The sequence below is a fragment of the Gavialis gangeticus genome, unplaced genomic scaffold (genome assembly GCF_001723915.1).
Source record: "Gavialis gangeticus isolate Ggan-Ray unplaced genomic scaffold, GavGan_comp1, whole genome shotgun sequence".
Classification (NCBI taxonomy): domain Eukaryota; kingdom Metazoa; phylum Chordata; order Crocodylia; family Gavialidae; genus Gavialis; species Gavialis gangeticus.
The window spans coordinates 6,889,791-6,912,665 of NW_017729031.1; the positions used below are offsets into that span (position 1 = coordinate 6,889,791).

At 44.4% G+C, this 22,875-nt stretch overlaps 1 protein-coding gene across 8 annotated transcripts in view; it reads left to right on the forward strand.

The window, feature by feature from the left end:
• The window catches only part of NEB (nebulin), a 255,506-nt gene that overhangs the window by 35,944 nt on the left and 196,687 nt on the right, over positions 1 to 22,875 (forward strand). For all 8 annotated transcript variants that reach the window (XM_019522420.1, XM_019522414.1, XM_019522415.1 and 5 more), the window contains exons 21-30: positions 438 to 635; positions 3,764 to 3,871; positions 10,454 to 10,552; positions 12,082 to 12,186; positions 12,277 to 12,384; positions 12,987 to 13,298; positions 13,386 to 13,592; positions 18,242 to 18,346; positions 18,686 to 18,793; positions 21,879 to 22,190. In XM_019522420.1, coding sequence (XP_019377965.1) covers positions 438 to 635; positions 3,764 to 3,871; positions 10,454 to 10,552; positions 12,082 to 12,186; positions 12,277 to 12,384; positions 12,987 to 13,298; positions 13,386 to 13,592; positions 18,242 to 18,346; positions 18,686 to 18,793; positions 21,879 to 22,190 — 1,662 coding nt within the window. The remainder of the gene's footprint in view (positions 1 to 437; positions 636 to 3,763; positions 3,872 to 10,453; positions 10,553 to 12,081; positions 12,187 to 12,276; positions 12,385 to 12,986; positions 13,299 to 13,385; positions 13,593 to 18,241; positions 18,347 to 18,685; positions 18,794 to 21,878; positions 22,191 to 22,875) is intronic.

Consider the following 22,875-nt stretch of genomic DNA (forward strand, 5'->3'; position numbering starts at 1 on the left):
GTTAGGTGCTGGTTTAGTAGGTAGCGCACATAAAAAAATGTCAGATCAGTACTGCTGCCAGCGGATGAAGTTATTTCTTTCACTGAATCAGTGTTGTACACTGGAGGCTTAAATCCTACTGACACATTGCTAATACATTGTGGTACGACACATTATATTTGCAGATAGCCCATAAACTATTTTCAAAACATGGATTAATAATACTGGATGAATTGCAGTTTCTTTTCTAAGGAACTTTTAAAAAAGTAATGGTCTATACCTTAAAAGTATGTCTTTTTAAAATACAACTAATGCCATCTTGGGGAATTAGTAGATAGTTGAAATATGTAAAATATGTTGTCAGGAAAAATATTCTACAGAAAAGAACATCTGTTTTTCTGAAATGTTTTGTGTGTTAATCCAGTAGCAAAATGTATTTATTGAATTCCTTTTTACAGCGTGAATACAAAATGGGCTATGAATTGTCAAAGACCAAATATACAGCACCACTGGACATGATTCCAGTTGCTCAGGCTAAGAAAGCTCAGGCTATTGCCAGCGATGTGGATTACAGGCATTTCCTCCATGACTACTCTTATCCTCCTGACAGTGTTAATATGGAGCTTGCAAAGAAGTCCTATGCTCTGCAGAGTGATGTAAGTAGGTATGCTTTTGCATGCATGGCAGTACTGCCTGGTTTTGTCAGTGTTACCAGTGCAGAGAAGTTTAAGGCTGCAAATATGTCAAAAGGATTATCTTAAATATACACTTAAAAATTATGTGCAGTGGTGTTTCACCAAGCAAGCAATCAAAACAAGCAGGGAGAATTTTAAGTCCTCGCATGGTCATCATGAAACTATGATGCGATTGGAGTAACAGAGATTTGGTGGCCTAGCTTGCATGACCAGAGCATTGTCATGGATGGGTATAAACTGGTCAGGAAGGAGAACCAGGGGAGAAGAGGAGGAGGAGTTGGTCTTTATGTGGAAGAGCTGTATTATTGTTCAGATGTACAGTATGAAACTGGGTATGGGCCTGTTGAAAGTCTCTGGATTAGGTTCAGAGGGGAGAGCAATGGGGTGATGTCATGGTGTGTGTCTGCTATAGACCATGAGGCCAGGAGGATGAGGTGGATGAGGCTGTCTTCAAACAGCTAATGGAAGTTTCCCTATCATAGGCCTTGGTTCTCATGGGGGACTTCAATCACCCTGACATCTGCTAGGAGGCCAATACAGCAGTGTACAGGCAATACAGGAAGTTTTTGGAGTATGTTGGAGACAACTTCCTGGTGCAAGTCTTGGAAAGGCCAACTAGGGTCCATGCCCTTCTTGACCTGTTGCTCACAAACAGGGAATAATTGGTGGGGGAATGCAGGAGAGCAGCAGTGACTATGAGATGACTAAATTCATGATCCTGAGGAAAGGAAGGAAGGAAGCAGCAGAGTAAAGACCCTGGACTTCAGAAAAGCAGACTTTGACTCAGTAACTGATGGGCAGGATGGCCTGGGAGGCCAGTCTGAGGGGGAAAGGAGTCCAGGAGAGCTGGTTGTACTTTAAAGAAGCCTTATTTAGCATACAGGAATGAACTGTTCCAATGTGCAGGAAGACCAGCAACTGTCCGAATGTGCAGGAAGACCAGCTTGGCTTAGCAGGGAGCTCTTCAGTGAGAAAAAACACAAAAAAAGGAAACTTACAAGATCTCCACGTGACTGAGAGAGCTGTCCCGGCGACTGGGCAGCTGCCTCCCAGCCACGTGGAGATCAAGAGAACTGTGGCTGGGAAAGCTATCCCAGTCCCAATCTCCACCTCTGGGAGGCAGCTGTCGGGCAGCCAGGACAGCTCTCCCAGCCATGTGGAGATCAGGACGGATCCCGATCTCCATGTGTCTGGCAGGCAGTGTCCCACCCAGCTGGGACAGCTGTCCCTACCCCTTATGGCCTCCTGCTGCCTAGGCTACATGTGCAGTATGGCACATTAGTTAATGTGCTCTTTTTCTAGTACCTGTAACTGAATATTGCACATTAGACTAAGATACTGCGTAGTAATAGCTGTGCATGTGTAGGTGGTTACACTTTACTGTGCATGAGATTAGTCTAAGGTGCAGTATAGTGTCTCGTGAAGATGCATTCATTGTGTCTAAATCAAGTTATTTTCTGTATGAATATACACAGGTGATTTGCTGGTGACATTGTCAGGAAACACATCTCAGGCAGAGAAGGCATCTTGATATGCATTTTTTCAAACATTTAAAGTACAATGCTGGAGTCATTTATTGTGATGCTTTGGTTAGACTCCCCTGGGCTTGCAGGACAGGCTTCTCTAGGAGCATCTTGACCTGTGTGAGGCGTCAGAGGGTTTTAAAATACAAATATACTTTTGTGGACCTGATATCTTCATGGCTGGGAGGCAGCTGCTGGGCAGCCAGGACTTTCCCCCGCCCTCCCCCCAGCTTGGGGCCAGCCCAGTCTCCCCCTGGATGGGATGGAGATGTCCTCTGAGTCAGGACAGCTCTCCCTCACCCTCTGGAGCTCAGGACTAAGCCCTCATGCCCGTGCCAGCCCAGGACTAGCACCCAGGGGAGCCTGGAGCTCCCCCTGGCTTCTGAAGGGGGGCCGGAGCAGGATAGGAGCAGCCAGGGAGCCTGGACTGGGCTGCTCCTGTTGGGTTCAGTTTGTCAGGCTCCCCAATGGGAGCGCACATGTAGACGTGCACTGGGAAGTGTTTTAATGAGATAACTGGACATAGTATAAGGGACTGTGAAAAAGATTTTTTTCATATTAGAACCCCAGTTTAGTTGTTAAAGTAACAAAATGTCTTGGTCTAGAAACAGTGATTTATTTTTTTAATTATTTTTTATTAAGAACCGACACTTCAGTGTATTTTAACACCACTTGTAAATAGTGTAACTTATTTCCTACAGAAATTTCAATCCTGAGAACATAAAGAGGCCTCAGTAGATTCTTCAATACTTTTTATTTGTTCTATGGAACTTTCAAGTTCCATAATGAAAATTACCATTTTTCAAGAAACTTTGAAAAGCTGTAGATTGGTGTTGTTCAAGGAATGTTGCAAACTTCCTGATTACTTGACAGAATGTGTAACCTCTATAAGCTAAACATTTCCTAGTCCAAGTAATTTAAAAGCCTCCTGATATACCTAGTAGATAACATATGCTATATCAACTACATATTTGGTTCAAGGATTTATATGTTTCACAGAACCACCTGAGGAAACATTTGAGCTCCATAAGCCAGATCACATTTGTTTCGGTAATTTAGAAGCTTCATTGACACAATCAGTGGAGACTACAGTTCCATATTGTAACTGCTCTGATTGAAGGAATTTGTGAGAAATTATAATTCATGATATGAATGAAATATTGGAGATACACTGCTATTCAGATAACTTACTAACATTTTTTAAAAAACTTACAACGTCTAAACTTAGCAGTATGCCCATATTTTAAAATATGAATATTCTGAAATCTCTTGAACGTATCATATAACGTGTTTCTGTTAACTGGAGAGTGTACACCGTGAGTGTATTTGAGGGAAGATAGATAAATAACTTTATAGCACAAGGGAAGCACCCTTTGGAAATGTAGAGATTGATAGGTCTTTCCTTTTTACAACTGGGTATTTTCTTCTTTCCTCTATGACATTTACAAAATGCCAGTTTTGTTCATATGGAAATTAACATTTTTAAGTTCACTTGCAGATGGGTAACTCAGACAAATGGAATCTTTCTCCTTCCATTTAACTCTTCATTTTTCTCTCTCTTTTTAGAACGAATATAAATCTGAATACAATAACTGGATGAAAGGTTGTGGCTGGGTGTCATTAGGGTCACTGGAAACGGAGAAGGCTAAGAGAGCGTCAGACATTCTCAATGAGGTAAAATTGATATACTAGTTATGAGCCACTAGAAAAATATTAAAGCAAAATAGTACTCTTCATACAGTATAGCATCCTGCTCTTCTGCATGTGAAATACCCAATGCCAATCAATGCTGCTAATGGGAATTCCTCTTAGGGTGAAGTTCTGTATGCAGTGAATATACAGTGTTAATTTAAAGGGTAGGCAATTAGCCATCTTATTTACTTGGAGTCACAATTATTCTTTTTGGAAGAAATGCTGCGTAATATTGATTTTATAAATGTTATTAAAGCCACAAATAAGCAAAGATCAAATTAATTAAGGAAACATAGTTCATGTCTTGAAAAGGCTTTTAGGTTTCATTGAAATAATTGATATTTGGTGCTTAAAGACATTGGAGGATTTGGGTCCACATTATTAAACTCAAACAATATGAATCAAAATTAAATTAATAGTATTGGCTTGGAATCAAATCAGTTATAGCAAATGAGAATAACCGATGATCAAATCTTAGTAAGTCCCTACAAGGATTCAAGGTTCATTTGCTTACAAAGCCAATTAGACTTGATTAAGTGAAAATGTTTATCATTTGGGACTAACATGAAGTTTAATAATTTAACATTAACACCCAGTTACCTAATCTCTGAGATCACCATCTCAAGGGCAAGTAAATCTTACCCCTTGAATTTCACGCATGCTTATAGTTCAATGACATGGACATACGGTAGTGGCTAAGGGTTTAGGTATATGCATGATTTAATGAGAGATGAAAACAGGTAGGGCTTTATTATATAATCAGCTGCTCTGCGACAGCTTCTTGTATACATGATTATGGACTGCAGAGGGGTCCCTGAGGGGTGCTGCTAGGTGTGTTGGTTCAGATGTGACACTGGTCCTCTAACCCTTTTTACTTCAGCTGCAGGGGGGGTCTACTAATCTGGACCCTAGCCTTCTCAGATGGCTGACCTGAGGCACGCTATTGGACCCCAGGCCTTCCCTCAGGGCCCTGGGCTCCCTGCTTAGGGTCCTTGAATATCAAACTTAAATCAATAAAACTTTAATACAAAAGGTTGCACTTATCTGTGTTCATGGTGTACAGTCTCCACTGTTCACTGTCCACATAGCGTGTCCAGTGCACCACAGCAGCCCAAGTTTGGGCATGGGCAGGCTGCAGGGCTGTTGCCACATGCAGGAAAAACCACCCAGCTAACTTCTGCCTTGTACAACTGCCTCCCTTGTACAACCACTGCTGGCTGCTTTTAGCTCCCTGCACCTGTGGAAACAGGCTCTTCTGCCCTATCTAGGCTGCCAGGCTCCCAATTGCCCACAGCTGGGGACATCTCCCTAGCTGGGGCTGGTAATTGCCACTGCACCTGTAGTGTGGCCGTCCAGCTGGTCCATGCATCCATGGCGTGGCTGCGTCTGAGGGCAGTTGGGAGAAGCTGTTCTGTGCCAGAGATGGCTTGGGTGCACTTCTTTCTGCAGTGATGAGGCTGGGCCCTGTTACACACCTCCCCACTAGCTCGTGGCTCAGGTATTTGCGAGGCTGGTGGATCCTTGTCCTCGCTTTTCTGCAAGAAGTCTGCATTGTGGTTCCATCATCTCAGGCAGTATTCTATAGAAAAATCACAACCTTGTAACCTTAAACTCCCTTGTAACAACTGGGGGTTATATAGCTTGGCCTTTTTCAGCCACTAAAATGGTGCATAGTCTGTTATTACCGTAAACTTCCGCCCTATCAAATAATAGTGGAAGCTGTCAATAGCCTATTTCATGGCCAAACACTCCTTCTGTATGGTGGTGTACCCCTGTTCCTGGGGCTGTAGTTTTCTATTAATATATGCCACTGGGTGTTCCCCTTCGTCCCCCAGCTGAGACAGTACCACACTCCTGGCTTCTTCTAGTACTGCCATCAGATGCTGTAGGTCGTCTTCCCAGGTTTCTGAGTACACTACCACATCATCAATATATGCAGAGGCATGTCCCCAGTGAGGTGTCAGTACATTATCCACTAGGTGCTGGAATGCTGTTGCTGCTCTGTGCAGGCCAAACTGCATGTGAACAAACTTGTAAAGCTGCCACGCGGTGGCAAAGATGGTCTTCTCCTGGACACTTGATTCTAGGGGTATTTGCCAGTACCCCTTGGCTATGCTTGGATAAAATGTGCCCCTCACATCTGCTCCAGTAGGTCCTCCACTCAAGGCATGCAGTAAGCATCAAAGCATGCTAAGCTGTTAACTTTCTTAAAATCAATGCAAAGCCTCATAGTCACATCCTTTTTTTGGGACCATGATGGTGGGTTTTGCCAGGCACATCTAGGTTTACTCACCACCCCATCTGCTAGCATCTGAGCCATTTCCCTATGCACAGCCCCTTGGATCTTCTAGGGGATCCACTGCTACTCCTCCTGTACAGTCTTTCCCAGTGGGATCTCAATTTGATGTTCTACCCATCATGTTTTCTCTGGGCTGTTTGAAAATATCTTCCTAACTTGTTGCACCAGCTGGGCTGCTTGCTGCTGCTGCATCTGTGTCAGCCCTGCACCCATCTGGACAGGCTCTTCTGAGCCTCATTCAGGTACCCCTGGACCAAACTTGTCTGGCTCCAGGCTGGCAGCAACAAACAGGGCCTCCCTATCCACCTGCCTCTTCAAGAGTTTGATATGATATACCTGCTGGGTTTTATTCCACACTTCATAGTCCACTGGGCCCATCTGCCATATCAGCTCATATGGCCCTTCCCACAGGGCCATTAATTTGGAGGTATTGTTGGGAAACAGCATGAGTACCCAGTCACCTGCACTGAGCTGCTTTCACGCTTCTGTTGATTGTACCCAGCTGCCTGCTTACCTTGGGCCATTTGTAGATTTTCCCATGCCAAAGTTTTGCCCTCTGTAGCCATTTCCTCATCTCCAGCATGTGTGCTACTGGGCTTCATGTGCTGACTCCTTCTGTTGTTCCCAGCCTCCTTTGATTAGATCTAGGATTCCTCAGACATAGTAGCCATACAATAGCTCAAAGGGTGAAAACCTGGTGGCACTCTATGGGGCTTCTTGATAGGTGAATATCAAAGGCAACAGTAGCTTATGCCATCTCTGCGCATTTGTCCAGCAGCTTTCTTAAGCGTACTCTTAAGGGTTCAGTTGAACCTTTCAGCAGCCTGTCTGTTTGAGGGTGGTAAATAGTTGTTCAAAGTAGCTGGATTCTTAACATAGCACAGACCTCTTTGAACATCTGGGCTATAAAATTGTTGCCTTGATCTGTCAGTATTTCCTTTGGGAGCCCCATGCTGGTAAAGATCTTGAGTATCTCCTCTGCAACTATGCCTGAGGTCACCATTCTCATGGGTACTACTTCTGGGTATTAGGTGGCATAATCTACCAGGACCAAAATATATTGAAACCCCACATTACATCGGGGTAAAGGCCCCATGGTGTCTACAGCCACCTGCTCAAAGAGTTCTTCCATGAGTGGCATGGTAACCAGAGGGGCCTTCAGGGGATGTCTTGGGTATGCTAGTTGACATTCTGGGCAGGACTGGTAAAACTGCCCCATCTCCTGCCTGATCCCCGGCCAAAAAAAGCCTGGCTAAGAAGTGTTCCCAGGTTTTATCCTCCCTCAAGTGACTCCTGGTGGGGAGCTCATGAGTGACCCTTAACAGGGTCCTCCAGTACCCCTTTGGAGTTGGGAGACATCATTCCCTAGCCCCACCTGGAGTCTACTTGTTACACCACCTCTCCTTTTACCTCAAATCAGGGCACTGTCTGTACCAGGTTGGGTTGCACCACCTCCTCTTCCACCCAAATGATGCCTTCTTCATACACCTGCCTAAATCCATCTTCATGGAATTGTCTGACTGTGAACTGTCCTGTCTCCAGCTCTTGTTGCCAGTCTACAGTCTCCCCTGTCTGGGATGGTTTTCCAGAACTCATGCTGGGCTGGGGCTCACCTAAAACCCCCTCTACCCCGGCTTTATGCCAGACTGCCTTTTGCTGAGCAAGTGTGCCCAACAGTTCCTGCAGGCAGGACCAATCCTGGCCTAACAACACCAGGAGTGCCAAGTGTCTGACCAGACCAGACATGCTACCACTTGGTGGGGTGTGTCCTTCCACCATTAACTGCACCCAAGCCCTTTCATAGGAAGGGGCTTGCCATGGAGGACTGGGGCTTGCCATGGAGGCAGATCAGCTTCCCTGTGGTCTGCTTGGCGGTGCTTTGCATCCTGCACCATCTCCTGCCAGACAATGGTCCATGTGGAGCCAGTGTCGACTCAGGCGGTCACCTGTTGACCTTCCAGCCAGGTCTCAACTGTAATGTGGGCACCTTTTGTTGCGTAGCCTGTCTTCCTGGGAGATGGCCCATCACCGAACCCACACTCCATTTCTTCCATGGTGGTGGACTCTAGTCTCTTGGCTGGCTCCTTTCCTTGGACAGTTCCCCAGTCTCCTCCTGTAGCTCCTTGGGGACAAGTACAGGCATAGTGTTTGAACCGCCCACACTGGAAGCAAGGGCCACCTGCACTGGTCTAGGGTGGCAGCAGCCCAGTCTTGCTTCAAGGAGGAGGGTCCTTGCTTTCTTAGGTTCCAGGTTCGTTGTCACTCATTCTAGGGCAAGGTTGCACCCTGCCACCAAAAAATCCTCTGCCAGCTTCACGGTCTCCTGTACTGACTGGGGTTGGTGTTGCTGGACCCAGGCCTTGACACCCTCTTCCAGGTCCCAAATAAACTGCTCTAAAACTATAATTTGTGTTATTTCTCTTGAGTCACTATCCTGCAGCAGCAACCACCACTGTACCTTGTCCTAGAGCAAATGCACTACCTGCTGGGGGCCCCCTGCCCCAGAGGCCTTCTTGCCAGGAACTTCTGGTAATGCAGATCCTCGGCCACCTCCAACCAGTGGAGGATAGCGTCCTTCACCTTACTGTAATTGGTGGCATCAGCCAGTGGTATTCCCCCCCATAGGCCTTTTGGACCTCTCCCATAAGCAGCAATCCCAACCAAGGTGCCCAAGTGGCCTGGGGCCATTGGTCCTGCATAGCCATTCACTTGATGTCTCTAGGAAAAGCTCTGGGTCATCTGGGGCATCCCTGAGGGTGCTAGGCTGGCTTCTGAGGTACCTGCCCTGTGTTCCCAGGGTGTTCTCTGTTTGCACCATGGCTCACCTGCTCCTCTTCTCCTTGACTCACCTCAGCTGCTCAGTGGCCTCTACCTGCAGCTGCACTAGGCCGGCCATGTGGGCCTCTTGCTGCTTGGTCTGTTTAGCGGCTGCCGCCTGCTGCCGCACCAGGAGCTGCAGTACCTGCTCTGTGGCTGAGGCCAGGATTTGGCCTAGCAGCCCCTTGTCTGCAGCAGCCTCTGTTTAAATCCAAGTCATGACACCAATTATGGACTGCTGAGGTGGCCATGGTCCCTGAGGGTCACTGCTGGGTGTGTTGGGTCAGCTGTGCTGTTGGTCCTCCAACTTTTTTTACTCTAGCTGCAGTGTCAGCCAGAGATCCACTGATCTGGATCCTAGCCTTCCCAAGCAGCTGACCTGAGGCATGCTACTGGACCCTAGACCTTCCCTCAGGGCCCTGGGCTCCCTGCCCAGGATCCTCGAATATCGAACTTAAATCAATAAAACTTTAACACACAAGGTTGCAGTTATCTGTACTTGCTGTGTGCAGTCTCCACTGCTTGCCGTCCACATGGTGGGTCTGGTGCACCCCAGCAGCCCAGGTCTGGGTACAGACAGGCTGCAGGACTGTTGCCAGATGAGGGAAAAACCTCCCTGCCAGCTTCTGCCCCATTCCTCCCCTTGCCTGTGGCAGTGGGCCCTTCTGCTCTGTCTGGGCCGCTGGGTTTCCAGTTGCCCGCAGCTGGGAACATTTCACTTGACACTGTTCAGGCTTCTGGCCAGTCCGTGAGGCCATGGCACAGCTGTGTCTAAGGAAGGAGGAGGGAAGCTGTCTCATGCTGGAGACAGCTCGGGTGCACTTCTTCTTGTCAGTGATGGGGCTGAGCCCCATTACAATTATCTTACCTGGTGGTAAGTGGAAGATAGTCCACAATCACCCAGCCTTCAGTGTTCTTACGTCTGTACCTTAAATTCTTTCTCTTTCTTCCAAACTGGATCTTGTAATGCACATCTTGGAAAACTTTCCAGGAAGCAGACATTCGGCTCTTACTAAAGTTTATTCGTTAAAAAAACAGAATATGATCTACTCTGCACTTTTAGAAATACCCTTCCATTAAACAATCTGTAAACTATACACATGGGCTGAGCAATGTTCCTGCAGTGACTCTGCTGTATGGACTTCACTTACAACTTCATGCTTGTGCGCTCACACATTCAACAGTTTCACAAGATAAAATAAAAGAAATAAAGTATCTCCCATTGCTAAAACAAAAGGAACAAGAATTGAGAGAGGAAAAATTAGATGTGTCAGTAACAAGGGGTTTATGTACTTTGCAGCTGTATCAGTCTCCTGGACTCTTGTGTTCTTGGAGCTATAAGTGTAGTCAAAGCCAACCAGTGTTTATCATGTGTAAGCTTACCTCAGGAGTGGTAATACTTTTAGGTATTAAGGAAATGTTATGTTGCTTTTTGTCTTTCTGAACAGAAAAAATATCGCCAGCATCCAGACAGTATTAAGTTTACACAAATTGAAGATGAACCTGTTATGGTTCAGGCTAAAATCAACCAGGCCCAAAGGAGTGATGTAAGTGGTGATACTTCTTATTTACTTATGGCTTAACGACCATCACTCTTCGTGGTAGGACTATGGACTAATTCTGCCCCTACTTTTGTTGGTGAGGGCTGTTCCGTCTAGACACTCAAATGAGTCAAAACAATTGCGTTGTTCAGGAGGCACAGTCAGCTAGGGGCAGGCAGGTTTAGCATCCTTCACCTATAATCATGTGCCTATACCAGGGCTAAATTTTAACTTCTTTGTTCATGCACTAAAACACCTTTTATTCAGTCCAGCTTTTCTTTAAAAAATGCCCATGAAATTACGTGCAGATGTCCTGTCCCGGAGTTCCTGACAGATTATTTCAGTCAGGGAATCAGGCATTTTCAGTTTCTAAAGTGGCTGTTTACAGGTCTCTCTCTGTCTGTCTCTCTCTGTACACACTCTTAGGCTAAGTACAGGCAGTCAAAAAGCCCAAGGCTGAATTGATTCAGTCTTTGCAGGTTAGCTTAAACTGCAGAGATTAAACTGAGAAACAACTGGCCAGACTATTACTTTTGATTCAGGAAATGCAGCTACATGCCTGCAGTGGCTCAGCTAGAAGCCAGGGGGGCACTAGAGCATGGCTGTCTGGCACGTAGCCACCATGGGCAGTGTGTTCGCTTCCTCTTCCTGTTGCCCCCTAAGGTCTAGGATATACAGTCTAGAATCACAGTATTAGGACTCTGCTGGGAAGTTGATCACTTCCTCTTGCTGCTTCCTTTTGCCTCTGGGATTTGTAGTCCACAGTCACAGCCAGCAGTAAGTTTAGCAGGGCAGGGCAGCTCTGTACTCAGGGGAGGGGGATTTAACCAGGGGAAGGGAGTTTAATGACCCCTCTCTGGCCCTGGCCCTGGCCCCAGTCAACGTTTGCCTTTCTCCCCCCACCCCCACCCCCAACCCAAACCCTTCTCTGCTGGAGCAGACAGCACAGCCCAGCCCAGCCCAGGGCTGCAAAATGCTGGGATGCTGGGGGACTGTGCTTTAACTAGAACCAGGAAGGGGTCTGAGACAGAAGTTTCATAAACTGGTTTGACTCAGGTCATTTAAGTCTGATACTACATTCAACCAGGTTTATCTTAAACCAGTTTCAGCCATTTGGAAACTGGTTTATGTGCACTGAACTTCTGTTCTGTTATATGTTTACACCAGTTTCTGATCACTGAAACTGCTTTATGTGTAATCTTTGTCCCTAGCCTTTGTCAAATCCTTACAATATAGATATAGTTGGGAGTTTAGCCATTCATTTCAGAAGGCCTTGGATTTCATCCAGAATGTTTCTGCATGAAATTACATTGAACACTTAGTTCATAGTTTCTAGGGTCTGAAGGAACCTGAACAGATCATCAAGTCTGACCCCCTGCCCTGGGCAGGAACGAGTGCTGGGATCATAATACCCCAGCCAGATGTCTATCCTAGCTACCCAATTTAATTTAAGCTATGGAGCTCAGTACCTTTTAAGTATTTATAATTTATATAAACATTAGACTGTCAAACTTATTTATTATTTTCTATTGCAGATAAAGTATAAAGCCAAAGGTGAAGAAGTTATTCACAAGTATCACTTACCTCCAGATATGCCTCAGTTTATTCAGGCTAAAGTTAATGCCTACAACATTAGTGATGTAAGTTTACCTTGGAGCAAGAAGTGGAGTTATGCTTACAACTTTAAGGATTCGTAAAGACAGACATTTTAAAATAATCTTTTCTTTCAGAATTACTACAAAATGGACATGGAGGAATTAAAATCCAAAGGTTATCACCTAAGAAGTGATGCTATACCTATCCGGGCTGCTAAGGCTGCTAGGCAGGCTGCCAGTGACGTAAGTAAATGTGAAGCAGCTAATATTTACCTATCCAGATGATTTATTTAAATATTAGTTACAATTCTATTGGTTATGTCAGAAGCATATTATTTTCTTTTTTATTCTGTTCTTTTCTTTCTGGAAATAGATGTTTACGAATGCTTTATTGGGTTGTTTGATTGACTCCTTTAATTGTTGTGGAATCAGTTTTATGTCTTTTTCTAGAAAAAACTGACTATGATCAAGGGAGTTTTTAAGTTTAATCTCCCAGTGCTAATTTGGGGTCTGGTCTCAAAGAAGTAAAAGAAATTGAGTGAATTCAGAAGACTTTCCATAACTCTCCCTACTCTGTCTGTAAGATTGAGATAATAATATGTTAATAATACCTTAAAGAAGAGTTCTGAAGATTAATTTGGTAATATTTGTACAGCAATGAAAATGCAGAAATTTGTGTCAAGTTTTATTATGATTGCTTCTAATCAAATAGTTATAATTTTTCCAGTGCTTACCATTTGTAAGAAAGCGTTTTATAAGATCACTGTTGCTTCAAAATTGTTCTATATAAAGTTCACTAAACTAGATTTTTGTTAGATTTTTTGTCTCTGATTGTTCCCCAATAGGTTCACTATAAAAAAGGCTATGAACTTGCCAAGGGCAAACTTATTGGCTTCCAAAGTCTCCAGGATGATCCCAAACTGGTTCACTATATGAACATTGCCAAGTTACAATCTATGCGGGAATACAAGAAAGATTATGAAAAAACTAAAACAAAGTACAACACACCATTAGACATGTTCAATGTCATAGGTGCCAAGAAGGCTCAGGAAATTGCCAGCAATACTAACTACAAGCAACCAATACACGGTTATACTTACTTACCTGATGCAATGAACGTAGAATTGACGAAAAACATGATGGCGATTCAGAGTGACGTAAGTAACAAGCAGATTTGAATAAAAGGTGCCACACAAGCAACCAAAAAAGAATAACCTGATCTTTTGGCTTGTTTCTTTTTGCAGAATGCCTACAAGGCAGACTATAACAGCTGGATGAAAGGCATTGGCTGGATCCCCATTGGCTCACTGGAGGTAGAAAAGGCTAAAAAAGCAGCAGAAGCTTTGAACGAGAAGAAATACCGCCAGCATCCAGACTCTATCAAGTTTACCAGTGTGGTGGATGACCCAGTTATGGTCCAAGCTAAACAGAACACACGTCAGCTCAATGATGTAAGTAGGTTGGGGAGAAATCAGAACAGAATAAGGAGACGTCTATGGAAAAAAACAGGCAATCTATTTAAATATTATTTAAGTGAAATTAACACCTACAGCAGTCATCTGCAAGCTGCATTCATTTTTCTCTGTTTTGCTTTTTTATTCACCCAGCTTTCTTTCATTATTATTTTTCTTCATTTTGTGCTATTGCTTTCTTTTAGTTTGTGCCAAACTTTAGCTAATTTAAAACAATGTAGCTCCGTTATAGATAATACGAACTGACTCTGACCCTTTGGCTCTTAGCTGTAATTGATAGACATTTTATTTATGGACTTTCACAAGTTTTTAAAATCCTTAGGTACATACTAATACTTTTACCCATGAACCAGAAAGCCAGTTCATGGCTCATTTATAGATTTGTTATAAGTAGCTTTACAAGAGTAAATAATTCACTGTATGTGGTTAGTACATCTGTGGAAGGATACTTCCATCCAAAGAGAAATAAAGGGTTTTTTTGCAGGTTTTAATATTCATAATTGTGGTATAAATGTACATCTGATTTAAACATGTATGAGTAAGTAGAAATGCAATGCATATGCATGATGTCTCTTATATTGTTGCATTTCCAGTGACTGCAATGGATGAAATCTTTATTTTATAGACATGTGGCTTTTATGGTGAGATCATCTAATCTGATATAGAACACAATCCATAGAACCTTAGTCAGTAATTTATACTGATGTTTAGTGAGAGCAGAATTGAGTGACTCCCCTTGAGTGACCTCTTTGGGCCTTTGGACTTCGCTACTTTCACTCCAGCCCTGCCACACAGTTACTTCGGTTTGCTTGTGCTCCCCTATTCCACATAGTGGCACCTTATGCCTTTGCTGGGCTGCTTTTGCCCTAGCCCCTCATTGGGCAACTGGTCACAGACAGACAGACAGATAGACACTTGAGGCTGGCCCATGTATCTCCCCTCAAGCCACCATGGCAGCCTACTCGATACACCGCTGGTGCAGCCCTTCAAGGCACCCTCTGCAGCCCTACTTTGCACCCCAGATCATGCAGTCTTTCAGGTACCCTGTTGTACCCTACTCTACACAAGCCCTCAGCATAACTCTGTGCCTCTTGGGGCCTCTCAGTGTCACACTACACCCCTTGGGGCCTTCTATCTTAATACTACACCCCTTAGGGCCTCTCCCTAGTTCCTATATACCTACCAGATGGTGAGGGCTGTGACCTGCCTTTCACCAGGGAGATGATCGGTCCTGGCATTTAAGTGGGGCTGCTGCACTACTGGCAGTCCCTCAAGGCCTTCCTGCCCCAGCAGGATGCAGTTTTGGTCATGCCCAGGACCAGGAGCCTTCAAACCATCCCCATAGCACCTGCCATTACCTCCAAGATGTTCCTGAGCCATAGCTCAGTTGGCTGATGTTTCTCTCTCAGCTGCTGACAACAAACTACTGCCTCACCCTATATAAACTGGGTCTTTAAATGGCTGCCCTAATCAGGCACATGCTGGATGCCTGCCTCCAGCACTTAATGTGGCAAGTGCCCAAAGGTGTGCTGCCACAGTACCTATACATGTAATAGACCTCTGCTCTGATGTGTGCTAATTAGCATGCATCAGATCAGACTTGATTAATTGAGTCTGCTGGTGTGTGCTAATTAGCATGTTCCAGCAACCTACGCATCATGTATATGCAGCGTCCCCACATTTCAAAATGCGTCAGGGGCACTTTTATTAAAGCTTCTCAAATGAAAGTGCCCCAGCTGCCATTTTGAAGAGTGGGACGCTGCATACATGTGATGCTGTGAGTGCTTTTATTAGAGCGGCTCTCTCTAATTAAAGCACCCTGCCCTCCATCCTGAAGCACATGTTTAAATGCCGTATAGTTCCAATGAAGTCACAGAATAAAATTTTGTCTTCACTGAAGTCAAGTTAAAATTCCTGTTGATTTCAGTACAGCTAGAGTTTCACTCAAAAGGGCTGTGTTGGTTGATATTGGCTGAGGATTTTGCACATTATTATTCCTAAAACATTGATATGATTTAATTTCCAAATTGGTTATATGCATATTCAGACTTCACAGAAAGTGTATGCCCACAGTATTATTAATCAAAAGGGAGTCATTTTGTTATTACATACAATATTGTAAATTACATTGGTTAAATGTGACTGTACAGTTTACTCTTCCATATTGGATTCCCAAACGCAGGAAAATAAAATTTGCAGTGTAACCTTTCTGTTTTCTCTTTATGAATCTATACCTTGTAATTGTCAAAAGACAGACCTGCCTGTTTCAGGGTTGTCATAGAAATGTATGTGTCATAAGGAGCTGTCATAGAAAAGCAGGGCTTAAAGAGACTAGTTCAGTCCCACGCTCAAGGGAGGATCATCTCTGACTAAACAATCCCAGTCAACTGTCTGTCTGTCCTGGTCTTAGAAACATCCAAGGATCAAGATTTCACAACCTCTCTAGGTAGCCTGTTCCAGTGCTTAACCACCATCACAGTATTCCAGCTTAAGTCTCCCCTGCCGCAACTGGAGACCATTGTAGCTAGTCCTGGTTTCTCCATCTTTTTTAAAGCCAGGCTTCATGTACTGTATTTACTCAAACATAAGATGACCCTGAATATAAGAATATAGGGAAAATGTATAAATTGGATATAATTTTCCAGGTATTGAATCTAAGTATTGGAGAATTGTCTTGAATCCCCCTGCCCCAACTGCTACAGCAGGAAAAGGGGAGGTGTCAGGTGGCACCCTTGCCCTCTGCCCTGCCCACTTCTCCCCCCTACAGCCTTCCTGCCCCCCTGCATTCTCCCATACCCCCAGCTCCCCACAGCCTATGCCTCTTCTCCCATTTCCTGGGGCAGCTCAGGGTGTCCCTCCAATATCCACCTCTTCCCCACCAACTCTCTAGTTTCTGCTTCTTCCCCCTTCCCTGCCTTACTGTCAGATGGTGTTTAAGCTGCTCCATCCTGGAACACAGTATTTGGAAGCTCAGCCCTTGCCTGGCCAAGCAGTGGTGTTGGTGCTGATGATCAGCTGGACAGACAATGCAGCAGTGTCAGCATTGCTGACTGGCGAGGCAGGGTAAGCAGTTTCCATGTGCTCTGTGCCCGGTCAAGACCCCAGCCTGAGCCAGAAATGAGTTGTTCCTAACAGTAAGGGGGAGGGAGAGGACTGGGGGGGAGGGAGGTGCAGAAATGGTAGAGCGGATGTGAAGGGGGTGGGGCAGAGGCTGCTGTGGGTCTGACTCTAGCCCCGATCTGAGTTCAGGGTCAGTTAGAGCCACAACAGCTGCCTGCTTCTCCCTCCACTTTGTATGTGATTATAAGATGAGGGTCTTTTCCTCCATGCTGATTGGGGGAAAAACCTTGTCTTCTTTCCAGTAAATATGGCATGTGAAGACTCTTTTTTAATTCTCCTCTCAGTCTTTTCTTCTGCAAACTAAATAACTCTAGCTCTTTTGGCCTTTTCTTGTAAGTAATGTTTCATTTTTATCTTTCTTTTCTGCAATTGTTCCAATCTGTTCACATCTTTATGGAAGTGTGAGGTCCAGAACTGGACACAGTACTCTACATGAGATCTTACCAGTGCCAAATACAGGTTTCCCTTGCTTTACGCTGTACATGTGTTCCTGGAAAATGACACATAACTCAAATTTGCATAAAGGGAATGCACTTCACAGCATAATAAATAGGGATACGTTCCAAGACCTCGACTGTACTGACCCCCAGACCCACTTCCCCCACTTTTGCAAGACAATTTTGGTACTCACCAACAGCAGACAGTACATACAAACACAGGGCACTATCATAATGGGGATGGCAACTACAGAAACACGTGTCTCAGACAATGAGTGAGGAGCACAGATCCACACAGGAGCCTATATTTTGGTGCTTGTCACTCCCACAATGCACTGCACAAAGCAGTTGACTTTAGGCTTCCACCACACAGATCACATAAGAGTGAATTTACCTCTCATATAACAATTTTTGGTATAAAAGGGGTCATCGTATAAGAGTGAATTCGCACATACAGAACCCACATAAAGTGAGGGAAACCTGTACAGTAGATTTGCAGCCTAGTATACTATTAGCTTTTTTGCATCAAGAGCATACTATTTGCTTATATTCAGCTTATGGTTCATTGTAATTTGCTGCAGTACTGCAGCCTAACCAGTTATTTCCCACTCTTTGTGCATGCAATTATTCCATCCTAAGTGCAGGACTTTGCACTTGACTTTGTGAATTTCATTTGATAGATATTGGATCATTTCACTAGACATACTACTAAGATTTTTTTCACATAAGAATTCATATACTATCTGAGGTCTCAACTTAAAATTTAAATCAAAGTCAATTTTTGCTTTACTCTTTCTTTCATGGATATGTATGAATGGATGAAATACTAACGTGACATTTTTCCAGGTCTGTTTGGTGCATTTTTGGCATGATATTTATATAGGTAGGCAAGTATAGCTCACAAGATCAGCACCTGTGCATAGAAGTGCAGTCACTGATTTTATGAGATAGATAGCAATATATATCTGTGAAACCTAATTTGACCTTTGTTTATTATGAAATGAGTTCACTTTACTCTAGAGGTCACTTTACTCAAAAGAAGAGTTAACTTCTGTGTTGCATCTTTTGCAGAAACTATACAGATCCTCAGGAGAGAAGATCAAACATAAATATACCATGATGCCAGATGTACCACATTTTATCCAGGCAAAATGCAATGCAGCCAACATCAGTGATGTAAGTGCTTCTTGATGGAGATGATTAACTTACATGTTGCCAGTGATATGTATGAAGATGAGTAATATGAGCTATATAGTATGTCTTAATTAGAAAATCATGTAGGTTGTTTATTTGACTTCTGATTGATATACTGTTTTATTCATTTGAGTTTGCAAACTAATTTAGTTCCTTTAAGTAATGTGAATATATTCTCTGAAATCATGAATTACTTATGTGCATAGTAGTACTATATTATACAGATTCTGAATAAGTTGTCAAATTAGATTAGCAGTAACTCTTTGAATAGCATGCAGTCCATATTACTGAGTATGACAATTTTTTAATCTTCTTGTTTAGGCATATTATAAACATGACTACTATGACCTAATAGCCAAAGGGCCCAATGTGAAAGTTGATGCTATTCCATTTACTCTAGCCAAGAGTTCCCGAAACATTGCTAGTGATGTAAGTATCTGTTTCAGATAACTTTTTTTGTCATTCCTAAATAAAAAACTACCATTGTGTACCACATCGTGAATCTGTGTGCTGACAGACATGCAGGCCCCTGCTGTAACTTATAGTGCTTTACATAAAGCACCATGAGTTAGAGCAGGAGTGTCCGACCTTTTTGAATGTGGGGCCAGATCATGAACTTTTTATCACCCAGTGGGCTGGCAGGAGCGGGCACTCGCAAGGCCTGTCCAGTCCGGCCACAGCCTGGGGGCACAGGGGTCAAGTTGTGCCTCTTCACCCCACCGTGTCCTCCCTGCCACCTGGGCAGCCTCAAGGATGCTCCCACACCTGTGCACCTGGGCTCAGCAGCTGGGGGACATGTGGGGACTCTACAGGGGGGTGCTGGATGTACAGGGACACCCACCTGCTCCCTCTCCCTCAGGGCAGCCTGAACCTGAGCCCAAGCCCAAGTGGCAGGGGTCCCTCCCTCCCTGGGGCCCGCGACTCACCACCCCCAGCACAATGTCTGCGGGCGCAGTGGGATGCGGGAGCGGCACTGGCTTCCCACCTCGACAGCTACAGCAGCAGGCAGTAGCATCTCCTGCAGGCCCGGCTGCAGCATCCCTCCATGCCAGCATCCACGCCCCCTGAGCCCACCTGTCCGCTGCACTGTGACCTGCTGCAGCCCACATGGCCGGCAGGGACTGGGGCAGGGCAGGGCCGGCATGCAAATGAGGATGGGAGGGGCAGGGCTAGGAACGGAAACCCTGCAATATGGGAGAGGGGAGGAGCTGGCATGCAAATGAGGAAGGGAGGGGTGGGGCGAGGAAGGGACACAGTAAAATGAGGGGGGAGGGGAGGAGCCGCACTGCGTCAGCAACATCGAGCTGATGCAGTGTGTGTGGGAACCTTGTCCCTTCCTCAGCCCTTCAGCAGCCTTTAGGAAGCTGCTGAGGGGCTGGGGGAGGGGCAAGGGGTTCCTGTTGCAGCACCGCGGGCCACAGAAAATGGCTTGGCGGGCCGAAGGGCGGCCCACGGGCTGTATGTTGGACAAGCCTGAGTTAAAACATTCCCCCCACAATCCAACAGATGTTTGCCTGTTGGTTCAGGGAGGAGTGGGGGGATTGAGCCTGCCTACAGATGAGCAACCAGCTAAGGAATGGCCCCTCTCCCCAGCCCCGCCCCCACATCTCCCAGCTCTGGGGCTCCAAGTCGGAAAGGAGAGGAGAAGGGGAAACTAGCAGCAGCAAGCTGCCAGTTGGGGTTTGTCCAGCCTAAGCTGGAGCGTGTGTGTATGGGGTGGGCTAGGGGTGGGGCTATGAGGTGTGAGGGCTCCAATCCACCCTCTAGCTCAGCCTGGGCAAGATGACAGCCCGCTACTGCTTGCTTCTCCTCTGCCTTCCTGCTCGCAGCCCAGCCCTGATCATGTGACAAATTAACCCTAGGGAGCACAAGTTCCCTAAGGTGCTTTAAAGTAGAACAGCTTCATCTGATACCTTATTTGAGGAGGGTTATTTTTTCATGTGATTGGCCACTTTAAAAGCTCTCTGCTGCCATGCACGTGTGTCATGGCATGGTTGTAGAGCACTTTCAAGGGGCCAATGGTACAAAAAACATAACTTCTGTCCAGGCCCCTACCCACACTGATGGTAGTTACTCCTGTAGGTCCCATTAGAACCACTGGCAGATGTAACAAATTCTGTTTGTCCCAAAATTTCAGTTTTTCTCTAATAAAATATTTATAGCTAAATCTGTGGAACTCAGTGATATCATAACATTTCCACCAGGGAGACTCTCAACCTTTAAATGTAAGGCTTGCTGAAAACATCTGAACAAAAAAAAAATCCTATTTTCTTTCTAAAATCCTAAGTGAGAGCTCTTTGGCATAGACAGGGTAGCCTTTGCCTACCTTGGTTTCAGTTAGGTAGAGTATCTAACTGCTTTGATCCTACACTTTTAGGTATTGGTTTTGTCTACCTCTTCTCATGAGTCACTTGGCTGCTGTTGTAGCAAAGATGCTATAGATCCAGTCCCATTGAGTATTTATACATGTGCTCTGGGGGGTGGGCAGGGTGCTTTAATTAGAGTGGCTCTGAGAGCTGCTTTAATTAAAGCGCCTGGAGCATCTCATGTATCAGTGTCCCTACTCTTAAAAATGGCAGTTGGGGCACTTTAACTAAAGCCCATTCAACAAGCTTTAGTTAAAGCACTACAGCTGCCATTTTTAAGCACAAGGATGCTGATACATGAGATGCTGGAGTCTGTTGGAGCGCGGTAATTGCCACACTTCAGCAGACTTGATTAATCATACCTGTGCCAATGTGCTGTAATTACAGTGTCAGAGCAGCCTCGTTGCTCATGTATAGGTGCCCACTGATTGCTTATAGCACCCAATCCCATTGATTATACCTAACTCTTCCCTTCTATCTTCATGGGCTAGCCAGGTTCTCTTCTGCTGTCGTATTTTTCTGCCACCTTCCATCTTTCCTGAGTGGGGTGTGAGAAGCTGACTTACACTAATATCTTATTAGTTATGGTGGATTGTCAGCATTACTGTATATAAAAGATGTAAGAAAGCTAACAGTAGCAAAATTGGAAGAGGCCTATTTTATTCCAATCTTGTTTGTTTTGTACAAACAGATGGTGCTGTAGTCTCTCTCTTAATTGACATATCCTAGTGGATAGATGACAAAGCTATTAGCCAGTATAATCTGATTCTGATGAATTGCCAGATAATCTACTGCATGTACAGTACCGTGATATCTGCTTACAGAGCATGTATTTTTTCATATTGAATGTATTTTGTCATAGAACGGAGGGGAAAATTTTGTATAGCTCAACAGCCTTTCTTGAGTTAGTTATACAATTTGGAGTATGATTCACTGATTTTAAATTACCAGGAGAATCTCATTTTTGGAATACCTGACATGCCTCAATTATGCAGGTCTTTGGTGACTTTGCTTCATACAGGTCTTCAATGACTTTGCTCGTAAGAGTTTACAGAAAAGAAAACTTTTTCCTATTGTCTGTGCCTTAGATCTAGATGTATCTATCATACCTATGCATTGTATATTTATCATCTTCACTCTCTTTCTAGTATAAATACAAACAAGCTTATGAAAAGGCCAAAGGAAAGCATGTTGGTTTCAGAAGCCTGCAAGATGATCCCAAACTTGTCCACTATATGAACGTGGCAAAGATGCAGTCTGACCGTGAGTACAAGAAGAACTATGAGAACACCAAGACCAACTATCATACACCAGCTGACATGTGCAGTATTCAGGCTGCTAAGCAGTCTCAGGATGTGGCCTCCAATGCCCACTACAAACATTTACTCCATCACTACACGTACCTACCAGATGCCATGGATGTTGAGCTTGCAAGGAACATGATGCAAATTCAGAGTAATGTAAGTGTTTTAATTTTGCCAACTTCACCACCCAGTATAACTTCATATACTGCAATATATCTCAAGAAAACTAAAAATAAGTGTTTGTTTGTCATTAACTGAGGAGTCCCATTGCTGTATTGGGACTATCAGACTTTTTTTTATCTATTTGCGAAAAGTTGATCAGCTGAAGATTTGAAGCTTTGGAAATATTACATTCCTGACTAGGGTATACTTCAGTGGAATTTTGGCTATGTGTGTGACAGTGAACTTGGTTAGTACACAATGAAATTACAGAGGACTTGGCAAACAGTAAATTCATAGGATCTTTTTTGCCTCCATGGTACATGAGCAAATAGTTTCCTTTGTTTTTGCAACTCACCTCATTTCTGTTTTACTAATTGACGAAACATTTTGAAAGCCCCTTGTTTTTTGTCCTTGTATTGGGTCTAAATAACTAAGTACTGGTCTATGTTCTGGCAGTTGAGAAGGAGCAAGCCAAAAGAATCCCTTGTTACTATTGTTAGAAATTTGCCCAGTTTAGAAGACATCCATAATGCACTCTTCCCCATTTCAGACTTTCATCTGGCTATCTGGATATATGAAGTTGTACTGTGGAACTTATCTCTACCCCAGCCAATGTAGTGCCAGTATGGAAGGTCAATTTGGGAATAGGCAAGCAGGGAGAATCTTAAATCAAGTGTTT